Here is a 20,714-nt window from a genome sequence, read left to right on the forward strand (position 1 = left end):
TTTAAAGTTCTCATATGCTGTCTGACATCCAGTGTGTTCCATAGTTCACAGAAAGAGATTTTGTATACATATATACAATGTCATGAAATCAACTAAGGATTTTTCTACATCACTTATACAGTTCTACACAAATAGGTCACCCAGTAAAATGGACTTTTGCATGTGATATGGGAGAATATAACTAATAGGCAGGATGTGGCCCCTTTAAATCTCTGTGTTCTATTTGGTTGCCCAGGACAACTCCTGTAAACATCAGTGAAACAATATATGGTCTTTTAAAAAGCTGGGAACTGAACCTGATGGAAAAGGTTAGGTCATTTCAGGACTGATTGAGTTAACTGTGAGTACACACCTGTACTAAGAGGCTGTATAATTTTTTGGGCTGCTTTGACATTCTCTTGCAATACCTTGCTTTATGTTTCTGGGTTTTTACATGTGATATATGATAGATATATGCATTGTGTTTTTAGGTGAAATCCTTATTTTATTTTCTGTATTGCTGTGCTATTTATACTTATAAATTAATGTATATTTGGCTCCAAATTACTTGAAATTAAATGTTTTTAACTAGGAAAGGAACAGCATTGAAAATGACTAATCACCCTGCTGCTGTCATTCTGAGAGTGTGATTTTATTGTTTCCTGTTAGAGAAGGGCTTGGAGAGAAGTTGAAGAGCCTCTTCACCTCTTAGGTGCAAGATACAACATGTTCGTTGGAGGCATCTACAAATAATAGTAAAAATAAATGACACTTTTGTGATATTAGTAAGTAACAATAGAGGCATTAAGAACTAACTAGAGGAAAAATGTTTCAAATCTTGGTCCTGCTGGGACAAATCTCCAGATTCCTCATCACATTTGGTCCTGTGCATCTAGAAAGACTATGATTGTGATATCCTTGTGTGCTATTGTATCATGATGCCACAATTACTGAAACATTTAGCCATTATTGTTCTTGATATTTTAGGGCAAAATTATCCTTTCAGATGGGATTATAGGAAATGTAGTTCTGGATCAGATGAATGGTCCATCTAGTCTGTTATTCTTTCTCTGGGAGTGCTTAGTAGATGCTTCAGAAGAATACATATTTTGTACAATGTGCTGTGTCTCCTTCGGCTACATTTCTGTGGTAGTGTATATATAAGGGGTCACCTGGTATCTTTTCATAGATAAATTAGCCAGATGGTAAAGCATGCATCCAAAGCCCTGTGAATTCTCTTTCATAAAATTAAACTGCCCATAGGAAGGGTTTAGCTCAATGTGGGGATGGATAGGTGTGCAGCCTTTGAGGGGAGGATATCGAAATCCACCCTGCCTGTAGATTCTGAACCATCCATTGACAATCCTCCCCTTCCCTTTGACCAGCAGCTCAAACTCCTAAGGGAACTGTGCTGTCATTGGCTATCTTCCATCTTCTTCCACAGGGGTAGAAAGCATGGAGGAGAACTTACTGCTGGTTCTATTAGTAACCTCAGAGCAGATTTCTGCCTGATTTCCCAGGAATTAAGCCACAGAGTGGCTGTTCTGCATTCCCACAGCTATATGCTATTGGAGCGGAAGAGCCTTTGCAGTATCTGAGGTCAGAGTATACAATGAAGCAGCTGTTTGCCTTCTGTATGTCTGGGGCCTTTCCTGCTAGATTTTGCTCCTCTCCACAGCATGTGGTAGATAGCTTTGGAAAAGTTGGGACATATGCTCCTTTCTGAGATCCTTTGGGATGAAAGATGCTAAATAATTAATATAACGTTACATTTATAATTATCATTTTTTGTTTTATTATATAACACAAGCTGTGTTACAGTACACTATAACTACATTTCACTCTTTACTGACATATCTCCAAACAATGATTTTATTGTCTTAAATAATATTGTGAAAAAATTAGCTATTTATGGAACAGAGTTTACTGAAAATCATTACTGACTCGGGTATAGTAGGAAGATTTCAAAAAAATTACAGCTGCTGCAATGTTACTTAGACTTCCATATTATCTCTTTAAAAATGGGCTTTAAAAACATTATTCTGAAAGTCCTAATCATAATGGCAAAGGCTACCAAACTATTTTATAAATGGCTATTCTCAAAGTAAGGATGCTTTAAAACAGAGAATACATGGTATTCCACTACCACCCCCTAGTGCTGCTAAACAAAAACACATTTTCACCATTTTTCAAAGAAGCATTCTATTTCATTACATGTGTTACTTTTAAGGAAACAGCTCACTTTGCTTGAATAATGTAGACTAAATACTAAATTCTTCATCACCTTACAACTGATAGCAATTCATTTCATGTTCTGTTTGACTCTATAGAAATGGCCTCTTTTTTAAATGAACTTCCTATAAAAATACTAAGAAATTATTTGCTATATTTGGAGGGTCTGAGATTTCCTGTGAATTGGCATTATGTTTATCTGTTTGAAAACCAGAAATTCCTGATGTGTATAGCAAGTATGCATGATTGGTCTGAAAGGGAGAGGTGAGGAAAAAAATGTATGTCTAGAAAAGTCATATGAATTTGATCAATAGACGTGGTGCAAAGTTTTCTTGTATACAAAAGTTTAGCAATCTTCGGGGGGGAGGGGGGGAATTTGAGTGCTTTAAATCACCTTTTCATCCCCCAGAATCTGCGCTACTCTGAGCATTGGTGCAACCTGTGGTGTAGGTTAGGCTTGGTCTACACTTAATTACATTGACATACCTGTGTTGATCAAGGATGTAAAAAAGCCACACCCCTGATGGACATAGCTGTGGTGAACTAACACCCAGCATGGATGCAGAAATGTAGGTGGAAGAATGCTTCTGTTGATGTAACTAAGGCCTGGTCTAGGCTTAAAACTTAGGTCGACATAGCCATGGTGCTCAGGGGTATAAAAACCCATATCCTGAGTGCTATCCTATGCTAACCTAACCCCGGTTTAGATGCAACTAGGTCATCGGAAGAATGCTTCCACTGGCCTAGCTACCATAGCTCAGGGAGAGGGTGTTCCTAGAGTGACCGAGAAACCCCTTCTGTCACTGTAGGCTATGTGTACAGTATGCAGTTATGCTGACATAGTGATAGTGCCGTAGCTATGCTGCTACAGTCCTCGTAGTATCAACACGGCCAAACTTTGTTCAGGGAGGTGGTGTTCTTACACTGAAGGAAAAAACCCTTCCACTGGTGTAGACTTATGTCTACACTGTGGGATTATGCCAGCAGAGCTATGATGCTACAGTCTCTGAAGTGTAGGCATACCCTAACAGCGACCCTAATTTACAGCAATGTACAGGGAAGCCTATGTATTTCTGTTGCCCAAAATTTGCTGGAATGCAGTTCTCTGGCCACTCCCACTTCTGTGCACCCCCCGCCCCCCACTCCTTAGTCTTAGAGGCTGAAAAGACAGATAGTCCATGTCCACATATGCACATGTAGAACTTGTGCCTGGAGAATTCCACAAGGAGCTGCTCTGTCCCCTTGATGTCCCCTGTATGCCAGTGGAGCAGAGTAATGGGGCTGTAGTAAGGTTTAAAAACTGGCCTCTGTCATTCTTAAGGTATGAACAGCTTTTACTTTAAAAAATAATTGGAGTTAACATTACATAACAGCAAAGAGACTGCTGTAAGCTTCAGCTAGCCCAGTGGTCCCCACCATGGTGCCCACGGGCGCCATGGTGCCCGCTGGGGCATTTATGTGCTCCCGCCTAGTGCCCAGCAGGGGAGAGAAGCTGTGGCCCCGTGCCTGACGGAGACAGAGAACTCAGGCTGCGGGTGTGGTGTTCTCTGTTCCCGGCAGGCATGGGGCCTGCCTAGTGCCCAGCAGGGGAGACAAGCTGCGGCCCCGCGCCTGCCGGGGACAGAGAACTCCGGGGCTGCAGGCTGCGGGCGCCGGTTTTCTCTGTCCTCGCAGCTTCTCTCTGGCTTCTCTCTTTCCTCTGGATTAATATATTATGTAATATTTAATATGATGATTTTCGTATTATTTAATGTACAAATACAAAAGAAGCCTTGAAAAAATGTTGGCGCCCGCCACACTCTTCTGAAAACATGAATGTGCTACTGGCCACAAAAAGGTTGGGGACCACTGAGCTAGCCACAGTTTGTTCTGCCTCCTTGCAGTCCAAACCCCTGCCTCCTAAAATGGAGGAGAAATGAACTTTGGCCTCTGCAGCCACACTTGGCATCTTAGGATATTATGGTTATGACCTGGGTGAAACCTTGTTATGGGGCAAGTTAAAAACTCACTGAGATTGATGGGTGTAGCTTCACCTATCAATTAACATAACTGAAGGGATAAGTTAATTAAAAGCTGCCACCTAAGACAAAAGCATTATTTGAATTTGCCTAGGAGGTTGGGGCTAGTGGGTGTGAGTGTGAACAGAACACAGAAAACCAAGGAGTGAGACAGCCTAAAGGAGCAGCTGAAAGCATGGAGTAGGACCTTGTGAGAAGCCAGGGAGGAGGTTTCAGGAGTGCAGGCTGAAAAGAGGGTTCTTGGTACTGTGAGCAGAAGAAGCTGTTTTCTGCTATTTGATTCCTTCTGTGCTCAGACACACAGGACTTTGTACATTTTTATACATAAATAAAACTGTGTCAAAGAAATATCTATCACCAATTTCTCCTCCTAAGTGGGTGGGGTAGGATGGGCTGGGTCTTACTATAAAAGTTAGATATTAACTCTATTATAATATCAGCATTTATATAGCATTTTACATTTTCAAAGATCTGTACAGACATATCCAGCTTCTGCAAAGTTAATTGAGTATCCCCATTTCATAGAGGAGGAAATAGAGGCAGAGAAGTGAAAGGTATGTCTATGACCACACAGCAAATCAGTGGCAAAGTACAGAATGATTTTCATAGTCCCATTCTAGTCCTTAGTAAATGTTTGTCTTCATCACAAAAATCAATGCACAATTCTGCGCAGCTAGCAACCATTGCTTAAGAGACCAAAGACTTAAGTTTTCAGAGCTGTTGCAAGTTGGTTGGAGGTTGACCTGCATAGGGAAGTTTTCACAACATATGCCCAGCCTTTGTCCATTATTATAAAATCCATCATCTTAATGAACAGAACATTCACACAAGACAATAAATTGAACTTATTGGAGTTCCTTGACAGTGAATGTTAGCTAACTATGCATGCCAGATTTTAGATTATGGTCCTGCACACGTTGCTATTCTGATTAATCAGATAGCTGTCTTTCAGTGATGTCAGACTTTGAGGAAAAATAATTAATCATTTTTCATTTTTATGTAGCATTAGACATTCTTTGCATTTCAAAAAAATGTGAAGAATTTAACTGCAACTGAAGTTTCCCAGAAATAGATTTACTAGTTAACTATTGCATGAATTGTGTGCATTATGAAAACCAAAGATATTAGAGTCAAATTACTATTTTAAAATCTGGCTTTATTAAAAGACATGCCAACCATAAATTAATCCAAAAGTGTCCTTAGGATCTCAACATTTCTTAGGATCAAGAGAGGGGCTGTATGATCTAGTGAACTGAGCATAGGAGTGGAGTCCTGGAACAGTTCTACTCCTGGTTCTGCCAGTGACTCATTGGGCTACATTCAAAAGTGATATGTAAGGTATGTAGTAAATTATATTAACACTGAATAAGATTCCCTCAGACTGATCTCTGAGTATGGTTTACTGTGTGGTCTTGGGCAATTAACTTTTCTGGCTTTGATGGACATTGGAACACGGTGCTCTAGTAAGTGCAGGATGGCATCTCCTCATGGTCACTCTGCAGAATAGCTCACCAGCTCAACCTCACTTCCCCCAGTTGCACACTGTCCTCCATCTCTCACTCCATAAACTGTTGCTGCCTCTTCATGACTCAGCCCTCCAGCCAGGTCACTACATGTGTTTTCCCCTTCCAGGTACTAGAGGGTTTCAAAATCTCTAGCCACACTAGCAGTCTGAGGTAGTCTTCCCATTCATTGCTCCCTCAGCGGCCAGCACATGATCCCAGGCCAACCCTTCAGCCAGCAGTCAAGGTTTATTCCCTTTTAGACCTTACTGCCTTTTCCTAAACCCTCTCCTACCATCTGGCACTCCCCACTCTGTGGGGTTTACCAACATCTTAATTCCCTCCCTGGGAATAACAATGGGTTACCTGTCCCTACAGCTACCAAATACTTCTCCCAGGGAGTGACTACAGGCTTCCCCAGTAGCTCCCTTCTGCTTCCAATTTCCTATCTTTATAGTCCCATCCCAGCTTGTTGTTCCTCCTTAGAGGGGCTCCCTTACTCAGTCAAGGAATTACTTGGCCACCTGATTCCCCAGCTGTGGCTTGTTCGGCTAATTAGCTCTCGGCTCACTCTGCATTAACCCTTTCTGGGTAACTGTGAGGTGAACATCCCATTACATTGGCCCAAATTCATGCCTAGAACAATACCACAGAGCCGGGAGGAATTTGAATCTCTGTGTCTGTTCCCCCATCTGTAAAATGGAGATAACAATACTTACTTTATAGGAATGCTGCAAGGAACATTATACAATGTTTGTACAGTGTTGTTAAGTAGAATTATTAAAAGACACCTGATTATTTAGGTCAAGCTTCTCTAAAATTTTTAGGGTTCTAGATTCATTTTATCTGTAACCAGGGCTTTCAGTGGTTCTCCTATCCTAAATTTAAATGAGCTGCAGGCAGCTTCAGAGGCTTCAGCCATGAAAATAAGTCTCCATTTTCCCCCTCAAATTAAACCAAATGATATTTGTAAGAGAAGGAAGATTTAGAAACCACGCTTGGTCATGAATCATGTATATTCATTGCCATTTCTAAGAAGGGTCATGGTGACAGCAGCAGAATCTCATACAAAACAGTCATTATGTCTTCACAAATCAAACTGTTGGCCTGATGGGTCTCTTCAGATTTATGGCAATGTATTTTATATTCCTATCACCTAATAAGATGCAGCTCTAACAGTGACTGAGAACTGATAAAATATACTTTGCAAAAGAACACGCTGACTACCATGTTTTACACAGCAAGATACATCCTGAGAAGTGTGAAGCACCAAAACTTCTGTGGGGTTGGAGGCCCTATCTATTCCCTCATTTCATCTTGATGATCCATCATCAGAACAACAGCTCTTCCATTCTCTGTTGTCTACTGACAAGCCTGAAACAGTACTGGCAGAAGAGCTGTTCAAGCACCTCCACATTTAGCCAACATTCCAGCAATGGTATAGGCAGTACTGGCTAATGCTATATGCTCTCATTCCAGCTTGTGGATGGATAGTTTATGTGCAGTAAGCGTATTGCAGTTTCATTATTTTGAGGGACCAGCATTGATTCATAGATTTCATGGCCAGAAAGGTCCATTATAATCATCTAGTCCAGGGGTTGGCAACCTTTCAGAAGTGGTGTGATTTAAGGTTTCGCGAGCCAGTAATACATTTTAACATTTTTAGAAGGTCTCTTTCTATAAGTCTATAATATAGAACTAAACTATTGTTGTATGTAGAGTAAATAAGGTTTTAAAAATGTTTAAGAAGCTTCATTTAAAATTAAGTTAAAATGCAGAGCCCCACGGACTGGTGGCCAGGACCCAGGCAATGTGAGTGCCACAGAAAAAAAGCTTGCATGCTGCCTTTGGCACGTGTGCCATAGTTTGCCTATCCCTGATCTAATCTGACATCATGTATAGCATAGGCCCTAGAACGTCCCCAAAATAATTCCTAGATCATATTTTTTAGAAAAACATGCAATCTTGATTTAAAATGTCAGTGATGAAGAATCCACCATGACTATTGGTAAGCATGTGTATAATTGGCCAGCACACATAGGTTACCACAGTCACTTTCCTTGAATTTGTGCTTCTTTCTTCAATCTTTCACCTCCTAGATGGTAGAGACCATGTAGGCATGGATTTTTCATGGTCTGTCTTTCATTCAGTATAGGAGTATCTTCAAAAGGCTGAGGTCCTGAGATTTCCTCCCTTTTGATATGGGTCCTTGAGAAACTCTATATACTAACACAGGGTTGCTAAACAAAATAAATGAAGACAGTCTGTTTTGAAAGGATATTTTATGTAGTTAAAGAAACAAACAATTCTCAAGTTATTGTGGCAGATTTGATTTGAAAAGATGCCTGAAGTGATGGAGCCAAATTCAGCCATGGTATAACTGAATGCAACTTCATTGACTTCCTTGATATCACAGTACATGTTTACACCCATGATTAATGGGTCTCAGAGGGAAGTTTAAATGGCGAGGACTGTAAAGTTGCAGTTTATTGTATATGAAAGGATATGTTATGCTTACAGCTTGTAAAAGCACATTGTTCCCTATAGTAAAAAATGTTTACAGCAGCAATAAGTCCAATAAAGCACATAGCACACATTTGGTGCTATATAAAAATGCGTCATGCATCAGGGCATTTGATTTTCAGCAGATAGTACCAGATAGTACTTTGAAGATTAGACTAATAGAAGATAAGAAGCTGTTAGCGGGTGTTGATGCTGCTGGGAAAAAGTTGCATGGCTTCTGCTAACTCACTCAGCAAGTGGCTTTTATAAAGGAGGAGGGTGTGGCTCTCTGAAGGGGGAGAGGAAATTTAGGCTGAGCAGTCTTGAATTAAGAACACTAGGAGAGGCCAAGCCTAGAGACAGAGTTTGAGATTAACCTTGTTATTTTCCTGTTAATTTCTTTAATAATGTCAAACCCCAACAAAGGGACTCTACAGTGTGTGTATACTTTGTTTTAGAGGAACTTGGAAAAGACACTTCCTCACAAAAACATAATTAAATGACTAGCAAATATTGTCTAAGAAGGCTCTTCATAAACAGCAGTAGACAGCACTTTTGAAAAAACTAGCTTTCATACTGTACAAATAGCCTGAGCTACACTTTCTCTGTCAAAGTTAGAGGTGTATAGAGCCTTATAGTGGCCCTTAGCTACAGCCTAGATTGAGAGTGGCATGGAGCTATACCAACACATTGGTAGCACCTCAGGAAGGCAAAATGCAGCCTGAAGTTCCCAGGAACACGAGTCCATGCCTGCAACTACATCCTTCAGACACCATGGTCCAGTGACTAGGGCATGAGACTGAAAGGAAAGAAAAGAAAAATGTTATGATTTCTCACTCTGCTACTGTCTTCTTTGTGGTCATGACCAAATCACTTAAGCTCTTTGTATTTCATTTTTTCCTATCTGTAAAATGAAGGTGATACACACTGTACAAAAAGCACTTTGAGGCCTATGGAAAAGTGTATGGATGATACGTGTGGAATACAACAATGATGATCATCATTATTCAGGGAATAGATCATGTATGGAATGATGGACCTGGGCTCTGTCATGTATGGCAGGAAGCATGGAACAGGGGTTGGACCATAAGAAGTAATCAGCCTATTCTCTGAAGTATAGTATAAGCTTTGATTGACCTTATCGTTATAGTACTATGTTATTTATAGTCACAAAAAGAACCCAGTCCTACTTGGAGCACAGAAAAAAATAGAAGCATTAAAAGTTTGTGAAACAGCTTAACCACTCCTGATCTTTACTTCGTGGTTCTGCTTACATTTCTTCAGGCATAGAATTCACAACATGACGCTTACAGCATAAAAGGTATTCCTTATGGAATGTTTTATTTACAGTAGTAATTATGTACACACAGCTGTTATCGCAAAAATAAAATTGGTTTACAATTTATAAAAACAAACAAGCGTATTTTCCACTTCCACACAAACACCTGGGCATTTAATACCCTGTTTTGGTTTGTTAGTAAGTAGAGTTTCATTTCAAATATCCAGTGTTCTAAACGCAGTCCACATTAGAAGTGATGCAAAATAATGAGGGCTGTATCCAAGTTAAAAAAAAAAAAGTTGTTGAATTTTGGTCCTTGCTGTATTTCACATCCCAACTGAAGACCAAGAAGAGCTCAAATATTTCATTAATTAAACCTCCGCTTTGTATTGTTTTAATTGATCACAGTTTCTCTGATGGCTGAAAGCAACTGTAGGGATTCATCTTGCTTTTCTAAGGAGGATTTTTTTGTGGCTAGAGCACAGGCATTTTTCTCCCCCACACTTCCTTAATGATGTTGGACAAGTTATTTAATCTCTCTGAGCTTCATTTTCACCATCTATAAAATACCTACCTCACAGTGGTATTGTGAGGTTTTAATTCATTAATGTCTGTGAAGGGTTTTGTTATCTTTGGATGGAAGTTATTGTATGAGTATGTTTGGTTATATTAGCAATAAATACAACATTAAGACTATGTCTACACTATCGTGGTAAGTTGACCTACACTATTCAACTCCAGCTACGTGAATAACATAGCTGGAGTTGATGTACCTTAGGTCAAGTTATCGTGGGGTCTCCACCGTGGGCAGTAAAGGGGAGAAACTCTCCTGTTGACTTACCTTACTCTTCTCGTCAGGGGTAGAGTACAGGGGTCGACTGGAGAGCGATCTGCTGTCAATTTGGTGGGTCTTCACTAGACCCGCTAAATTGACCACCCATGGATCGATCTCAGAGTCGATCCTGGCTGTAGTGTAGACAGAGCCTAAGTCTATCTTCAGCTACTGAACTAGAGAAGGTTTTAAAAGAAACTGCCTGATCTGAAGCAGAACATGTAAGCATTGTTACCATAGACTTAAAATAACTTTAGAATTGTCTCACCTGCTTTGAATATGGATACATTAAACATTTTTATTAATAAAAGTATAATGTTCCCAAATCAAAGCAATGGATTTCACTGAAGTTAGAGCAGACCATATTTTTAATGCTTGAATTAAGAAAAGTTTTACTGTTAACATACAACTGCCTATTTGATAAATCTTCTGCAAAGTTCGCTACAAAATATTGAGGACCTCCTATCATCTGCACTGGCATCTCAATTCCTATTTAATTAAATGGGGGATGGAAGGAGCTCAGCACCTCAAAAGTGGTGCTTACCTTGAAGGAATGGTCCTTAATACCTATTATGATGTGGGTGCATGACTGGTTGGAATACTGTTCTCAGACAGTAGTTAGTGGTTCATAGTTAAGCTGGAAGGGCATATGTGGGGTCCTGCACGGATTGGTTCTTGGTCCGATTCTGTTCAATAAATGATTTAGATAATGGCAAAAAGGGTACACTTACAAAGTTTGCAGATGATACCAAGCTGGGAGGCGTTACAAGTGCTTTGGAGGATAGAATTAATATTAAAAATGATCTGGAGAAACTGGAAAAGTGGTCTGAAGTTAATAGGATGAAATTCAATAATGACAAATGCAAAGTACTCCACTTAGGCCGGAACAATCAATTGCACACATACAAAATGGAAAATGACTGCCTACAAAGGATAGAACAAGAAGCAATGGGCTTAAATTGCAGCAAGGGCAGTTTAGGTTGGGCATTAGGAATAAATTGCCCAGGGAGGTTGTGTAATCTCAGTCATTGTCAGTTTTAAGAGCAGTTTAGACAAACACATGTGAGGGATGGTCTAGATAATACTTAGTCCTGCTTTGAGTGCGGGGGACTGGACTAGAAGACCTCTCAATGTCCCTTTCAGTCCTATGATTCTGTATTTTATTAATTGTGAATATGCCTTACCTCCCTCTTCCAGCAGCTGAAGAGACATTTCGGAATGAAAATTTCTCACCCCTCTACAATCTATATATTTCTCTTTAAAGAAAAATCTAAACAGTAAATTTCTACTTCTTAAAAATGTAAATCGTTTTATGTAGGAAGACAACAGCAAGATTGATTAGGTTAGGGAAGTAGCAGAAGTTCCACTGCTTGAGAAACTGAAAACTATATTGTATAATGCATCAGTAAATATACTGTAAGAACCAATCCTGAACAGATAGGAAATGCATTGGATGACCAAATACATCTTTTCCGTTCTGAATTTCTTTAAAAATATTGAAAATGCAAAATTGTATGAAAATATTGAAAGAAAACATTCAATTATAATAAAAATTTGCTCATTTTTACTCTCAATGGATATAGAAAGTTAGCAACAGATTCAGATTGGAGGCTTTCTTTAGAAATTTTTGGTAAAGGAAAAGGTTTGTATAGAATTAATTTTTGCCATTTTATAGAAAGCCAGTATGTGATGCACAAAGAAAAAGCATTACATTTTTTCTCATGCTTTTAATCATGTGGGTTTTTTTGTTTGTTTGTTTTTCAAAGCAGATGCAGAACACAAGGAGCGATGCCAGACAAATTAGCTTGATTCCTTCAGATTTTTATATGACAAGTTTGTAAGATTTTCTACATTGCTTTCTCATTCTTTAAGGTGAAGAAGATTCTGCTATCAAGAAAACTTGCTTGTTATGCAAAATAAGGTATTTGATCTTAAATACTGTTTCTTTATGGGATTTTGGAGTAAGCTGTTGTGTAGTATGCTGTTACAGAGACAGGATTCCTTTTTATGTCACTGTTCACAGACATGAATAAGATGTTGGAATGTAAAATGTTTGTTCCATGTTCCATAAAACTTGCCTTCCTATGCATCTGTGGGCCAGATCTCCAGCTAGCATAAATCAGCATAGCTCTATTATACCAGCTGAGGATCTGTCCCTTTGTTCCAGGATATTCACAATATATTCATCATTATAAAAATGTAAAATCTTACTTATAGTTGTTTAACATACAACAATTTTTGAATTAAGATTTGTAAATTTGAGTTGTATTTTTAAATGCCTAAATAAAATCAATAATGTGGGGTAGAATTCACAACTTAATGCATCAAAAGCCTTTAACCAATTACTTATACACATTCTTTTTATTGCATTTTTTATTCTGGTACAGAGTACAGATAAAACTGAAATCTCAAAAACACATCAAAACAATTTCACACACATCTTCCAATGTACTAACACTAGTGATACTCTCATCTGCTGTGCCTGATAAATAAAGTGCAACTAGAATTTCCCTTCCCAGTGAGCAGCTAATGTTAGTGCACATCAGTACAAGAACAACTGAATAGGAATTTTTAAAAATGCTGTGTTGTATCCAACTTTTTCATATAAAGATTTTGATGTTCAGTTACAGATGTAAGTCAAATCAATTCTGCAAGTATAAAGCTAACTCATTTATGTTAAACATATTTGGTGAAATCCAGGAAAGAACTAAATAGAACATGTGCATATGATATCAAGAAATGATTACCTTTCCATATAGAATATGGAAGTTTCCCATCCAAGTCTGACATACCTTGAAAGGGGTACTTGTGGCACCTTAGAGACTAACAAATTTATTTGAGCATAAGCTTTCATGCATCCGATGAAATGGGCTGTAGCCCACGAAAGCTTATGCTCAAATAAATTTGTTAGTCTCTAAGGTGCCACAAGTACTCCTGTTCTTTTTGCGGCTACAGACTAACACGGCTGCTACACTGAAACTTGACAGGGGGTGGATCACTTGGTGATTACCTGTTCTGTTCATTCCCTCCGGGGAACCTGGCATTGGCCATTGTCAGAAGACAGGATACTGGGCTAGATGGACCTTTGGTCTAACCCGGTATGGCTGTTCTTATGTACCTTGTCAAGCCTGAGAAATGTTGTTGCTTTTGTTGTATGAACAATCAAGGTGGTAATGAAATCTACTTGGTTATAAGAGAGTTTATTAACTCTGCATGTTACAGTACTTCATTTGTGGTGGATATTTAGAACTGTGTAAAGTATCAGAGGGGTAGCCATGTTAGTCTGGATCTGTAAAAGCAGCAAAGAGTCCTCTGGCACCTTATAGACTAACAGACGTTTTGGAGCATGAGCTTTCGTGGGTGAATACCCACTTCATCGGATGCAGACGTTTTGGAGCATGAGCTTTCGTGGGTGAATACCCACTTCGTCGGATGCATGCATCCGACGAAGTGGGTATTCACCCACGAAAGCTCATGCTCCAAAACGTCTGTTAGTCTATAAGGTGCCACAGGACACTTTGCTGCTTTTATAGAACTGTGTAGTGACTTTCCTAAATACCCCATTTCCAGGGTTTTATATCTATGAAAACAGAATTCTTACAGGCTGAAACCTTGGTATGGATTGAGTTGAAACCTGATTGAAACTGACAGATGTGAGATGACCTGTCAATTAACATAACTGTAAGCATAAATTAATCACAAACCTCCACCTAAGACAAAAGTGATGTGATCCCACCAGGAGTTTTGAACTGCGTGGTTAGAGGCGCTTGAACTAAGTATTGTTGGGGGGTGGGGGGAGAGAGAAAGTAAAAGACAGAACTAGAAAGTGACAGAAATTTTGGGTCTGGGCTAGCTAAAAAGGGGGGTGGGGGAGAGAAAGTAAAAGACAGAACTAGAAAGTGACAGAAACTACTCTGTTGGCTTTTGGTTCCTCCTGTGTTCACAGAAGTAGGATTTGTACATATCTAGTAAATAAACAAAATACTAGTCTCCACCATCAATTTCTACTCCCATTCATAGTCCTGAACTCTGACTAGCTACTCAAGTCAAAAGGTGACAACAATAATTTTCTTAAATAATTAGAAATTAGAAATTTTACTGTGAGGGTTCTTCTTGTTTGAAGTCGACTCTCCCATATACTACTATGGCCTCAATTAGGCGATCTCAGACTTATACCTGTTCCTGGCTCAGCCCTGCCTGAGCCCATTCCAGTCCTGTCCCAGTCTTGCTTCAGCCTAGACCCTGTCCAGCACCCAGTCTCACTCCAGCATTGCATTCTCCTGACCCTTGTACTAACTTCCACCCTGCAGTCAAGGGACAGCTCTTTGCACTAAATTTCCAATCTACCTATCTTGCATATTCTTGTATGGCTGCATTCTTATGGTAGCTCAGCATCTCATAAATATTAATAAATTTGTCACAACACTCATACATTTTAGAGATGAAGTTGTCATTGTTGCAGGGCTAGGCGCAACTTTTCCCTTTTCTTGGTCTGCCTCAGAGTGTACTCTCAGGTCTCATGCCTTTATCTCTTCTGGAGTGGAATTCCACAGTTCTCCCACTCTTAGACCATGCCCTGGGCTATGGTACCTGGTGTATTCAATGTTTACCCAGCATATTGAACTGGGCTTGGCACCTGCAATTCTTCCTGTCGGCAGTCTGCAACCAGCGGTGTTTTGTCGTGACCAGAGAGCCTTCTTAGCCCTGGTCTACACTATGAGTTTAGGTCGAATTGAGCAGCGTTAGATTGATTTAACCCTGCACCTGTTCACACGACGAAGCCATTTTTGTCAACTTAAAGGGCTCTTAAAATTGATTTCTGTACTCCTCCCCAATGAGGGGATTAGCGCTGAAATCAACATCGCTGGGTTGAATTTGGGGTAGCGTTGACGCATTTCGACAGTATTGGCCTCCAGGAACTATCCCAGAGTGCTCCATTGTGACCGCTCTGGACAGCACTTTGAACTCAGATGCACTAGCCAGGTACACAGGTAAAGCCCCAGGAACTTTTGAATTTCATTTCCTGTTTGGCCAGCGTGGCGAACTCATCAGCACAGGTGACCATGCAGTACCCCCAGAATGTTTCTACGCTCCCCCTATCATCTCTGTCCCTGAGGTTATCATACATTAGAAGGCAAAAAACCCTGCATTTGAGATTACATGTTTTCCAAGCTCATGCAGTCCTCCTGCACTGATAGGGCACAGCATAATGCATGGAGGCATTCAGTGGCAGAGGCCAGGAAAGAATTGCTGTGTTTGCTTAACAGCAAAAGTATCATGCCTCGCTAGCAATCCTGCCCGAGCCAGGTTGCTATGTCACATGAACTCTGCGCTGTGTCAGCCTTGGGTGGGGGCATAACGGCTTTGTGAGCAGGAAGGCCATAGATATAGACATTGCATTAGGTAGCTTCTGTAGCTAGAGAAAACATTCCTGTGCATTCGGCAAAGTTTGTGGCAAAAAAAGAAAAGCCCCATAGTGTAGTGGTTATCATGTTCACCTAACACACAAAACCCCCTTAGTGTAGTGGTGATCACGTTCACCTAACATGTGAAATGTCCCCGGGTGGAAACAGGTCACTGTTCCTTTTTCTGATTCCCCCCTGCATTTTTAGTCTTAGAGCAGACTGTGCTGTGAAATTTTACTTTGAGTTATATCAATTATGAGCTAAATAATATGGAAGCTCTAAGTTATAGTCCTGGGTTCCTTACCCTTTCAGCTGCTCTGATAAATTAACATTTTTGTTAGGGGCAGGGGGAAATTTTTCATGAAGCCTTCTATAAGGACTAAATGCTATCTAGGACTCTGAAATAATCTTAACGTGGCCCATAGAGTGCAATCCTTCGTTCTGGATTTGTCATTCCACAAGTTGAACTGCTCGTTACTACTGTCCAAGCTTCACGAGCCATGGGAACAAGGGGCAGGCTGGGGTATGTGCGACTGCACAGTAATGCCGGCTGGGAGAGCAGCCTGAGGCAGAAGCCTCCCGCTCACATGATATTCCAGGCAGGACTGAATGTACATGAGATGAAACTTAAAGAAGAGAATGACCTGGAGTCACTCCCATTTGGTGCTCTAAGAGGAGGATAGCCCTGTCTGTCCAGGCACTCCGATCGACCTCACTGAGATCTGCCAGCTGAGCGGACGGAGCCCCAGACTGGCAGTGGGCTCAGCCCACTGCCTGCCTGGGGTTCTGATCATCCAGGCAGGCAGCGGGCTGAGTGGGTCCGACGGACGGGACCCTGGAAAAAAGGCATGAAACGATTGTCTGCTGTTGCTTTCACAGAAGGAGGGAGGGGGTGCCTGACAGCATGTACCCCAAACCACCCGTGACCACGTTTTTGTCCCATCAGGCATTGGGAGCTTAACCCAGAATTCCAATGGGCAGCGGTGACTCTGGGAACTGTGGGATAACTACCCACATAGCACCGCTCTGTGAGTCGATGCTAGCTGCGGTAGCGAGGACGCACTCCGCCGACTTAATGCACTTAGTGTGGACATACGCAATAGACTGTATAAAATCGACTTCTATAAAATTGACTTAATTTTGTAGTGTAGACATACCCTAATTAGAACCAAAGTATTGTTTACTTTAACGGTAGGAACAAGGTCTTGAGGGGAAAAGGATTTTAAAACAAAGTCTACATGCACGTCTAGCTTACCTGCACCCTCACCAGCACCTGCGTCCCCCCAGAGCTCCCTGTACCCCTGGTGAGAGCACCTCTGACCTAAAGGCAGATCAGAGCCTTAGGGGAAGGTTTCCGCCCCCGCTCAGTTTTGCTTTGCTTTGCGCTGGGGGCCGGGGGAAGAGCAGTGATGGGGGAGCAGCGTCAGGGACCCGCCGGGCGCGGCCGGGGGGGGGGGGTCAGCAGCGCTAGTATCCGAGGGGTGCGGCGCGCGGCTCCGGAGCCGGGTACCGCTAGCCGGCGTGGCGGGATCCCGCGGCGGCCCCGCAGGGCAGGGCAGGGCGCCCCCTCGCTGCCCAGCCGCTGGCTCTGACGGGGTGAGCGCTGGACGAGCCCCAGCCCCGGCCCCGCTGTCCTGCGGCCCGTCGCGCCCCGGGTGCTAGGTCCTCCGCGTCCGAGGGCGGAGCAGCCGCGGGGCCGCCGCTACCCGGGCTGGCGGGGAGGTGAGACACGTCCCGGCCGCGGGGCCCGCTCCGCAGCCCCGCCCGCCCTTCGGGAGCCACCGCCGCCTGCCTCGCGCGCCCGTCTCCGCCTCCCTCGGCCGGGCCGGCAGCTCGCCCCCCCCCGCCGCCCGCGAATGGTTTGCTCCGGCAGCCCAGCTCTCCCCGCCTGCCGCCGCCGCCTCCCGCCGTGGCAGGCTCCGGAGCAGGTGCTGCCGGCCGGGGAGGGACCCAGTCACCGGCACAGAGCAGGCGGGCGGGTGCAGCGCAGCGACCCTGCAGAGCGGAGAGCCCCGGAGTGGGGCGGGCCCCTCAGCCTCCAGGTACAGGCAAGAAAGCCGGTGAATGCCGGGCCCTTCCCACTGCCCTTCCTTCACCCCCTCCCGGGCGCAGCGCGGGGCGGCGGGAGCAGCCCGGTGGGTTTGTTCTACCCACAGACCCCCAAACCTTCCCCTCCTCCCAGCTCCCCCGTGCTAGCAAAGGTGCCGGGGCGCGAAGCCTCTGCTGCGGGGAGATGGGCGTCAAAGGGAGCCGCCAGATGAGGAACAGCTGGTGATAGTGATTCAGCATCATTCCCTGCGAGCCACTGGGGGGAGGAGGAGGTGGAGGTCGGTCCCGGGGACGAAGGACACTGGAAGGGGCCCTTTCAATTACCCAGAATAGAAAGAACTCAGCGTCACCCTCTCTTCTTTCATGCTTATATGTGATGCACAGGTAGGGTCTTCTCCCCATAGAGGTGTAATGTTAGCCTTTGGTGCTGCAGGGGGGTGGAGGAGAAGGGAGAGGGAGCTTCTGCCTATACTGTATCTTCCTTTCTCTCTCCCTCTGCTGTTATTTGGCCGTATTAAGTGTTGGAGTACAATTTATGTAAAAAATACTCCAAAGAAGGCCCCCTTCCAGTAAACCTTTCTCTCACAAATAATGACTTACATGATAATATGATTGATCTCATTGGCACAGGTAATGGTTTCAGGATTGGGCCCCAAATGGGATGCAGCATATGCTTCCGGTCAGTTTAGACTGTTATGAAGAGCTTCATAAGTGCAACTGATTTAATAACTTATGTTAGAACATCTAAGGATTGTCATTTCATCTGAAGAATGATGAGCAAGCACATCTTTTTGTCTGTGAGCATATTGTATTTTTAACAAATCAGCTGGTTTTCAGAATAAATTTTACTCATTACTGATGTGTGTGTGTGTGTGTGTGAGGAAATCCATTTAAAAATAGCTTATGTAAGTTATATTAGAGTGCCCAACTAGGTCTCTGCAGAGAAGGGTGAGGTTACGGTGCGGTCATTTCTTGGCAGTAGCATTTAGTGAATGCTCAAATTTAGAACAAATGAAATCCATGGACATGAAAGAGAATTTCTTTTTCAGCTTCCTGCTGGTAAATCAACATCTGTCATCGGTAAAGCTTCTTTTTGTAATTCATATGGCCTTAAACTGCACATCAGTTTAAGCAATATACCTGATAACCTAAATACAAATATTTGATGCCTGAGTTCAAATATATATTGTTAGATTCCACCAAACTAATGTGAGACTTTTGTGTGTGTATCTTTGATATGTATTTGCACAGTAAAAACCTAATTTGGGCACTGTTGTTCTTTATAACAAAACTACTGTTTGAGACTGTATTTCTTGCCCACCCAAAGCTATTCTTGATTTTATGTACCTGGACATCTCTACTAATATTAATTATGAACAAAGCAGCACTGTCAGGAGATCAGAAATTCCTTCTCAAGGGAAGGGGGGAAAAACATGGATTCTAGAGAATATATCAAAATGTGCAGAATGACTGTACAAGATGCTTTATCCAGGGTAAAGGTTTCCTACAGGAATAGAATAGACTCAAAATAGCACTTCATAGGACAAAGACAGAAGGCTGTTTTTCTACCAGGGTCTCTGCCACATTGCAAACAAGGGTATTGTCAGCAACTTCATGTTTGTTATAGCAGCAGCTGAAAGAATTATTTGCAGAGGTAGGACACTTTAGACAATGATGCACTATTAAAAATATAGCAGAGCAGAGAAATAAAATTGTTTTCAAAAAATAATATAAGATTTTCCAGATGCTTCTGAAAGAAGTGTATTCTTACCTGTAACTATGGATTCTCACACTGCTAGCGCAATGGGGTCCTGGTTCAGGATTAGGGCTCCTGAGCGGTAAAGTAACACAAATAATGACATCACTAGTCTAGAAGATGCTACTGGGTCCAATCTGCTACCAGTGTGGACAGAGGCAGCAGCCTGAAGAATTTTGGAGCCCATGCTCAACTAGTAGACAGGAAGTGGTTGACTCCCAGCATCTTCCAAAGCCAGTTAGATTAGAATTGGAAACACAGAATAATCTCTGGCCATGTGTGAAGCCAAGAAAGTTGAACAAGTCACAAATGATGGGATAATAAATCATCTTGTAATCTGTTATATATAAATGTTTTTTCTAAGATCTTTATATTTGCTAGTAGTAAAATACATAGTGAATATTAAGGATGAGATGTGGATGCTTAATGCATACTACTGAACACAGTGCTTACTACCGGTAGTTATTGTCGCCAGGATTAAGTCACAATTTCTCTTTAAATGTGAATCTTTGATTTAATCTATACTGTAAAATAGGATACACAAAGGGCTTTGGATCAGGCTCTTAAAAAGGAATGAATGAATAAATTCCTGACTGAAAATAGCTCCTGAGACAAGGACCTGAGCCCCTGGGACTATTGGTTGTTGCTCAGCCCTGCTGTGAGGAGCTGAGCTAGAACTGCTGTGTTACTGCCCCACCCTGACCTAGGGCTGGGGATTACTGAACTATTGTTATTACTCAGCTCCTGATGCAAGGACCTGAGCCCTGAACTACTTTGTATTGCCCCGCCCTGATTAAGGGCCTGGGCTTCCTAAGACTATTATTGTTGCTCAGTTCCTGAGACAAGGACCTGAGCCCCTGGGACTATTGGTTGTATGCTCAGCCCTGCTGTGAGGAGCTGAGCTAGAACTGCTGTGTTGCTGCCCCGCCCTGAGCTAGGGCTTGGGCTTTACAGACGTAGACTGCTGCTCAGCCCTGTAGGGGGATCTGAGCTCCCTGGATTCTGGTGTGCTGCCCCGCCCTGACCTAGGGCTTGGGGCTTACTGATGCTGTAACTGCTTAGCTCCGGCTGCCAGGACCGGAGCCTAGACCTAGTGTCTGCTGTCCCGCCCTGACTGTGGGCTGGGACTCCTAGCAGGAACTGTGTGCCTTCTGTTCTGC

General features: G+C 42.4%; 1 protein-coding gene across 12 annotated transcripts in view; it reads left to right on the forward strand.

Moving 5' to 3' along the window:
- The first annotated feature begins 235 nt into the window (after positions 1–235).
- The window catches only part of TTLL7 (tubulin tyrosine ligase like 7), a 121,369-nt gene continuing 100,890 nt past the window's right edge, over positions 236–20,714 (forward strand). For 8 of the 12 annotated variants that reach the window (XM_039483957.1, XM_039483958.1, XM_039483960.1 and 5 more), the window contains exons 1-2: positions 236–340; positions 12,114–12,265. Coding sequence is in view for 8 of the 12 variants with exons in the window: in XM_039483956.1 (XP_039339890.1) it covers positions 12,254–12,265 (12 nt within the window). In the remaining 4 variants the exon portion in view is untranslated. Of the gene's footprint in view, positions 341–648; positions 765–12,110; positions 12,266–20,714 lie in introns of all 12 variants that reach the window. The other 4 variants (XM_039483951.1, XM_039483949.1, XM_039483952.1 and 1 more) reach the window with 4 other exon arrangements.

Source organism: Mauremys reevesii, linkage group 8 (assembly GCF_016161935.1).
Source record: "Mauremys reevesii isolate NIE-2019 linkage group 8, ASM1616193v1, whole genome shotgun sequence".
Taxonomy (NCBI): domain Eukaryota; kingdom Metazoa; phylum Chordata; order Testudines; family Geoemydidae; genus Mauremys; species Mauremys reevesii.